Below are 8,530 nucleotides of genomic sequence, written 5' to 3'. Positions count from 1 at the left end.
AATGATACACCTACGTAGTAACGCATGGAAAATCAGATATCGTCTTGCTTCAAGCAAGATAATTCATTTCACGGTCATTATTTCGGTTCTGATTACAGCCTCACGAACCTGAGATCTACGTACGCTGAGAATGAGATGGGTAGCACCAGCGTCACTACTTCATATGGATTATGGAAGTGGTTTGACATTTGCTAATTCAAACCATTATCTCGTGGATATTATATTAACAAAGTGTCGCTCGTAGCTTCAATCATCCCCCCCTTTAACCTTCGGATTTTAGCAGTTTTACTTCAGATATATCCAAATTATTAATTACTGGAGTGTGAGAGGGTTCATCCCGGAAATGGCTACGAGAAACAGCGACAAAAGACGCGGCCGTTCGCGTGCGTCCTGATGTAACGCTAGCAGCTCAATTAGCGAATATGATGACAGGCAAGAGAGCGTGTTTTGCCTGCTGGGGGAAGGGGGGGGGGGGGGCGTCGGGCATGCAGAAGCAGGCGATCCTTACGGCTTTGTCAATATTTGGAGGGACCTTTGACGCATGAGAAGCAGACCTCAAAGTATGAGAAGTCCGGAGTATTAGTCAACTAGCCGGAGACACGGACCGTGTGGTGGGAAAAACCCGATCGTTTCAATGGACTTGCCACCAAGGGCAAGTTGACTGAATGAAGAAAATACGAAATAAGTAAAACTATAAATAAAAATTAAAGCAAACCAATGACAGAGAAGCCATTCACATGGTTTTAAAGACAGAAATTAGGTAAGCGTGCGAAAAAAACGCGCCCTCGCTACGAGATGTAGTTTTCAAGTTAGTTAATGTTAAATGTTTTGGATTTCAAACGATGTTTAAAAATTAATAGCTTACTAAATCATTTAACGATTCATACAAACGTTTATCAATGAATAGGTCTCAGTGAGCATTATAGAATTATTATGGTGGATTTTTTTTTGTGAATATTACGTATTTTAAATTACAGGCCAGAAAGTATATTCCACACCTAAAAATGTGAATTCCCTTGTAAATAAAACACAAAATAGAGAAAGTAGTGGCAGCATTAGTAAATAGACGCAATAAGAGATTTATGACTAATTATTTTCATTGTTTAGTATTTATTATTTTAACAAAACCATTAAAGTTACACGAAAATTACGAATAACGCTGAAAATCTGTTGCGTCCAAATACATGTGCAATATGTGTAAATAACATTAAATTTATAATTTATATATGCTTTAGGAAGTCGAAAGAGCTTGGTCTTGACTCATCAGTGCGAGGCTATAAGTAACGGGGATCATTTTCGTGCAGAGGACTGGCTGTCCAGTAGGCAGTTGGGGCTGAGTCCGTCAAAAGAAAAGTCGTATGTGTGGCTGGACGTTACCTCGTGTGTGCAACGCAAATATTTTCTAAGAACTCGATCGTGTAATTGTACAAATTTTACGTATGTCGAGCATGAGAACTCTGAAATATTTCTAACTCAGACGGATGTAGAAAAATTAGTATCGGGCGAACTGTTGGGTTGGGATTTTTAAGTATTTTGCCTGCGACGGTCGCAAAGACCAAAAAGTAGGAAATGGTAACACTATCAAATTCTGTATAAAAACAATCGATCAAGCAGTGGGTGTCCGATTCAGAAATCGTATTTGAATGTTGGTTTTTCCTTTAGTGAGGTTGTGTTATGAGTCATGTAAGAAGGATATTCGACCAGGGTCTGTTTAAGACCCTATCGACACAAGACACTTCTTGGGACACCAAACTGAGCGGGGCACCACGGGCACTCAAGGACAAGAAAATGGTGGGTGGGGGCAAATGACAAGTCGCTTGGAGAAAAATCTTCTCAAAACAGCCCTGGACACATCTACCAGCGTGTGTGGGGATTCCACAGCGGCAGGATCATGGTCTATCGAGGTTTATGGTCTATCGTTCTGCGTTATTGCTGCTCACACTGAACAGGATCACAGAATAGAGAATCTATGAATTCAAGAGTGCCACACTCAACGCCTTGTGAAATCTGTGATTCTATGTAATTAGCGCTCTAGGGTACAGATATACGGTTTGCTCGACACCTCAGGACGTCATGTACCTTGAGCGAAGAAAAATGGTTCAAATGACTCTGAGCACTATGGAACTTAACATCTGAGCTCATCAGTCCCCTAGACTTAGAACTACTAAAACCTAACTAACCAAAGGATATCACACTCATCCATGCCCGAGGCAGAACTCGAACCTGCGACCTTAGCAGCAGCACGGTTCCGGACTGAAGTGCCTAGAACCACTAGGCCACAGCGGCAGACTTTGAGCGAAGAAATGGCCTTGTTTACACCACGACCAGTACCTGCATGGACAATGCGACGTCGACTAGAGCACCACGGACCGTCAGCGTTGCGACCATTGTGGTAGCCAATTGTCATTGTCAATGAAATTCACCAACAACCGTGTAACTTAAGATATTATTTTATTTTATTTTGAAGGCTATCAGTTTCAGCATTTCACTATGCCATCTTCAGGCCCCATATGCATCTCTAATCGAAAATGTCATAAAGACCCATACATCTCTGGATGTCGTGAATTTATGGCTCTAGATGAAATTTTAGTTTATTTGGAGAGACACATATGGGGCCTGAAAATGACATAGTGAAATGCTGAAACTGATAGCCTTCTAAATAAAATAAAATAACGTCTTAAGTTACAGGGCTGTTGGTGAATTTCATTAACATTGACAATTACATAACCAGCTGACGTCCCTGTGCATGATGGATAACAGAGATTGGGGTAACTTTCCTCGACGTGACATTGGTGAGCCCAGCCACGATACTGGACAAACAAGTGGCTCAAAGTCGTCTTTTCAGAAGAGTCCCTGTTCTGTGTATAGTGACATCAAGGATGTATCCATGTATAGGAACTCGGACGAGAAGGGAAATTGCCAGATATCATTTGTCATTAGTGTACGGTTCTAACTCCTGGTTAACGGTGTGAGGTGCCATGGGATACACATCACGATCGTCTCTGGTTCGCATAGCCAGTAACTTGAAGAGCGGCTGATATGTCCGCCGAAGGCACCACAATATGAAACATCCAGGCAGAAAATGAGTATGAAGTTGATTGTACACAAATAAACAACTTTCTCCGAGGGTAATTAGAGTCGAACATAATAATTTAAAACAAATAACTTCTAGAATATTTGATGAACAACAGGAACAACAGATGGCTGAAGGCCTGTAACTGACTACGACAGAAGTTGGTGAGGCACAGTGACTGAAAACAAATCCCTTCTTGAAGGTCAGAGGAACAAGGAGAATATTTACAGGCTGAAGCTGTCACATCATACTGAATTGCGGAACTTTTCCATCACTAAGCGCACCACTATCAAAGTCTGTAGAATATATGCCCAAGTTAAATCCGTGAGAGACTCAACAAATGTTACGACCCCAACGGACATGCAGAAGTTGAAGTCCGATGTAGTATCAATGAATAACAGGAGAACTATTACGGAGTCCAAGTGCTGGTCGCTGCTTTGGGCATCACGTCTCTTTGTTGTAGTTACAAGTTGCAGGGGGACGGTTGACACCGACGGCGACGTCGTCGTAGTGGTGACTCCAGAAAAAGATTCTGATTGTGGGATGCTTTTTGAATTGATGCATCGCCCAGGAAGCTCAGGGTGGATTGGTCCACGTGGCCTGAGTGCAAGCGCAAATACTGTCTGTGTACCAGGATACTGCTGGTAGTATTTTCGCTCACACGGCCGACGGAGGGGAAACGTCATTGAGACTAACGACGTCTGGCGACGCTTGGGTTGCTGCCTGGTGGCAGGGCGAAATGCGGCCCTCTCGTGTGTGTCGTCTGCAGAGAGGTCCATTGACCCCATAGCCTTTGTGTATTGTTGGCAACTGGTTGAGCAGGCACACGGCCTTGTCACAGCACAGGCAATAATTATCTGGCATGTTATAGCTGATGGCTGTGTCGTATCCTCCTCGACTCAGTGACGTTATGTTTCAACAAGATACTGTAAGACCGCACGTCACCTGTGCAGTCCTGATCTACTTAGGCATTGATGCCCTGCTCAGCACATTCTCCAGATTTCACACCCACTGATAACTTCTGACTATCGGTTTCTGAAGGGCGAGCATGTTGTCAGTTGTCAGCTAGCATGACAACCTCTGGTACAGAGATGAAGCACCAAGGATTAATGTACCCCAGTTTGCCATTCAAGCTCAATTTAACTCGATGCTCAGCTCGGATGGAGCCTGTTGTATTCACCAAATGCTTTTCATGCCAAACATAAACATAGGACAGGAAGAGAACCCCTTGTCACCAAAAGCAGCTGCAGTTACAAGGTGGCTTGCTTGGCATAGAGTAGCTATCCAGCGTCGTCACAGGGACAAACACGGATCTAATATTAATGAAAAAAGTATAGAATAGCGACAATTCACAATAATTTATTTGTAGATGCCATACTTTACTTAACTGTAGTATGTACGTGAAGTGTTGTGATACATAAATAAATGTTTGCTTGCACTGATATGTCATTAGCCGAATCTGGTCCTGAATCCCGTGATCAGTAATAATAACTTATGTGATGTACACCTTGTTCTTCTTGGCGACGACCACAGACACAGTCCTTTTGCTGTTTCGGGGTACTGTTGACACTGTTCGATGATACTATCAAAACTGAATGGAGCCATCCATTGTCTTATTTCCATATTTCACCGATAGATGTCCTGTTGAGGACTGTTTGAGTAACGTATAGTGGAAGCAAAAGGTAGGCCTTGTCGAGTGGCGTCCTCTCTGGATGGTGGTTTTTAACTCTGTTGCACCTGAGTACTAGACAACCTGGCGTTCTTCTCTGTAGGGCTGTGGCCGGCCGGGGTGGCCAAGCGGTTAAAGGCGCTACAGTCTGGAACCGCGCGACCGCTACGGCGCAGGTTCGAATCCTGCCTCGGGCATGGATGTGTGTGATGTCCTTAGGTTAGTTAGGTTTAAGTAGTTCTAAGTTCTAGGGGACTGATGACCTTAGAAGTTAAGTCCCATAGTGCTCAGAGCCATTTGATTCATTTTTTTGTAGGGCTGTGTGCCGTATCTTTTAGACATCACAACAGAGCCTTTTTTTTTTTTTTATCTCTCAGACGTGGTAGCTCTGTGTACTATATTTCGCACTCTGCAGACACCGGGACACAAACCAGTATAATGAAGTGTTCTTCCTACTACGCTGTTTACGTACAGTAAGTTAAAATTTCTTCATTTTGTGTCTTTCAGAGTGTTTTAACTGCAAAGGTCAGCAGTGTATTACTCTCTGTTTGAATGTTGTTGTTGTGGTCTTCAGTCCAGAGACTGGTTTGATGCAGCTCTCCATGCTACTCTATCCTGTTCAAGCTTCTTCATCTTCTAGTACCTACTGCAACCTACATCGCTCTGAATCTGTTTAGTGTATTCATCTCTTGGTCTCGCTCTACGATTTTTACCCTCCGCGCTGCCCTCCTATACTAAATTGGTGATCCTTTGATGCCTCAGAATATGTCCTACCAAGCGATCCCTTCTTCTAGTCAAGTTGTGCCACAAATTTCTCTTCTCCCCAATCCTATTCAATACCTCCTCATTAGTTATGTGATCTACCCATCTAACCTTCAGCATTCTTCTGTAGCACCACATTTCGAAAGCTTCTATTCTCTTTTTGTCTAAACTATTTACCGTCCACGTTTCACTTCCATACATGTCTACACTCCATACAAATACTTTCATAAACGACTTCCTGACACTTAAATCTATACTCAATGTTAACAAATTTCTCTTCTTCAGAAACGCTTTCCTTGCCATTGCCAGTCTACATTTTGTATCCTCTCGTACGTCGACCATCCTCAGTTATTTTGCTCCCCAAATAGCAAAACTCCTTTACTACTTTAAGTGTCTCATTTCCTAATCTAATTCCCTCAGCATCACTCGACTTAATTCGACTGCATTCCATTATCCTCGTTTTGCTTTTGATGATGTTCATCTTATATCCTCCTTTCAAGACACTGTCCATTCCGTTCAGCTGCTCTTCCAGGTCCTTTGCTGTTTCTGACAGAATTACAATGTCATCGGCGAGCCTCAAAGCTTTAATTTCTTCTCCATGGATTTTAATTCCTACTCCGAATTTTTCTTTTGTTTCCTTTAGTGTTTGCTCAATATACGGATTGAATAACATGTTTGTAATCTAAACATATTTCCCTCTCTCTCTCCACAGGATAAACTTTTTTGTAATTGTAGATGAAACAACAGGAGACTATTGCTCTGGCTGATACTAATCTATAGTAAATGCATACTTATCGCTAATAACATTTCGGACTTGTGAATTATTGTGTGTAAACATTTTGACAGTGTTACTTATTGCAGTCTGTTGCGAAACTAACGTCTCAGCGCAATCAGTGTGAATTGTTGATTCAAATTTGCAGGTTGCTCGGTGGACGTGAACGGGTCCAAGATGCCTGACCCACAGCCACTGCTACTGAAGCTCGGCGGTAGCAAAGACGTGCACGGCTTCGTCACGCCGGACTCCTCGGGGGTGATCTCGCTCGGCCAGAACGAGCAGATCATCGTCGCGTGTCCCGACAACAGCCTCCAGGTCACCGGGCAGTCGCAAGCGACGGCCTCCTGCGTCTCTGGTTCCACCTTCTCCATCAACGGGCAGTCGTACGACTTCGCTGATCTCAGATGCAGGTCCCAGCCGAAGCCGTCAGGCGTGAAGACAGGCGGCTCGTGTGGCGGCAGCGGCCAGTACCAGGTGGTCCAGCTGGGCTTCCAGGTCGGCTCCGACTTCTACACGCTCATCGACGCCTGCTTCGACGATCGGTCCTACAACACGGTGTACGACCACTTCACGATGGTGGCCGAAATGGGCGGCAAGCAGAGCGGCTTCGACCGGCCCGACTGGCTGGACGGCGGCTTCTACGGCAACATCGACATGGATAAGCAGTACAAACGCGCCACGCAGATCCAGACAGTCGGCGCACTGCTGGGGTCCAGCGAGCTGGGCTCCAAGTACATTTCCGAGACCAACGACTACTTCCTTTCCAAGGGACACCTCACTGCTAAGTCTGATTTCATTCTCGGCGCGCAGGAGTACGCCACGTTCTTGTATGTGAACGCTGCGCCGCAGTGGCAAACTTTCAACGGTGCCAACTGGAACACTATGGAGAACAATGTACGTTCGTACGCTGCGAACAACCGGGTCGAACTCGAAATCTATACGGGTACACAAGGCATCACGACGCTGCCCAACGTCGACAACGTCGAGACGGAGCTGTACCTTTACGCTGATGGCAGCAAGTACATTCCAGTTCCGAAGATCTTCTGGAAAATCGTGTATAACGCTAACACTAACGCAGCCGTTGTGTTCGTGGGCGTAAACAATCCGTACATCGCGAACCCCGGATCTGACTATTATGTATGCACAGACATATGTAGCAAGATCAGCTGGATATCCTGGAAGGCCACGGATCAGGTGAAGGGCTACTCGTACTGTTGCGAGTACGCAGACTTCAAGAACTCCGTGGCCGACGCACCCAGCCTCAGCGTTAACTCTCTGCTTACCTAACCTCTCAGATGGGAAATACTTTTGTCTGCCGACATCAGGTGGAAGCCACACCAGACGAACACATTACTCAGCACTTATTGTGAATCCAATAAGAAATCTAGACTGTTCATATATCTGTAACTCTGAATTCCGGATAGTCCATAGTCCTGTAAATTGAAAACCATATATGAAATGTATCGTTTTTATTCCTTCTTTGTACATCTGAGCTTTAAGTGATTAGATTGGCTTTTGATTGACACAGTCTACCTCTGTCTGAAAGTTATTTCTATCAATAACAGTAAATCTGTCCAATGCGTTTATTCCACTTGCGACATTTATTTTACATGAATCTGCTGATTAGTTGACATCATTGGGATACTTAAAACCTGCTCATATGCGATATCAAACACAGGTAATTTCACACTTTTGTTCAGTCTTAGTTGTTTCTGGGCTACAATCGGACTTTTGAATGCTCAGTATGAAAGTCTAAAACGCTTAAACCACGATTTCTCAGAAAACTTATGTTCTTTTCTAATATTCTAAATTATATTGGAACATTGCAGGACAAAGAGTAAAGAAAACATGGTGAATGGAAGCACATGCATATTTTAAAAACATTGAGGCTCTGAGAACTACGAGAGCCTAAAACATACTGTCATCGATTTTGAGATTCTGGCATGTATGTATGCTCCTGATATCTTTTGATCTTATGGTGAAGTAACGTTATCTATATCTGTAGTCCCACATTATATATGCGAACGTTCACAAAAAGGTGTCTCCCAAGATTTTCAGATTAATTTCCACATGGGTCCAAAGCACAGAGGATAATGTTGTTGCTCTGCACTGTTTAATTGTTATCTTGGGTTGACAACATAATTTAGTGTCTACACTACGTACGTAGTAGTAATACTTCGTAATCCGAGGTACATCAGTAGTTTTATCTGAACCTCAAGGCGCAAAATGTGTTTAAAGAAAATGATGATAA

At 43.7% G+C, this 8,530-nt stretch overlaps 1 protein-coding gene across 1 annotated transcript; it reads left to right on the top strand.

Annotated features, from left to right (window-relative positions):
* The first annotated feature begins 6,453 nt into the window (after positions 1–6,453).
* LOC124549332 lies at positions 6,454–7,566 on the top strand. Its single transcript, XM_047125240.1, has one exon. The coding sequence runs from the start codon at positions 6,454–6,456 to the stop codon at positions 7,564–7,566; it is 1,113 nt and encodes a 370-aa protein (XP_046981196.1).
* Positions 7,567–8,530: the final 964 nt, after the last annotated feature.

Source organism: Schistocerca americana, chromosome 1, assembly GCF_021461395.2.
Source record: "Schistocerca americana isolate TAMUIC-IGC-003095 chromosome 1, iqSchAmer2.1, whole genome shotgun sequence".
Classification (NCBI taxonomy): domain Eukaryota; kingdom Metazoa; phylum Arthropoda; class Insecta; order Orthoptera; family Acrididae; genus Schistocerca; species Schistocerca americana.
The sequence above is the reverse complement of the archived record's forward strand: the minus strand, read 5'-3'. Positions and strand labels throughout refer to the sequence as shown.

Coding starts and splice junctions, on each gene's coding strand:
- LOC124549332 (XM_047125240.1), top strand. CDS start 6,454: ATGCCTGACCCACAGCCACTGCTACTGAAGCTCGGCGGTAGCAAAGAC.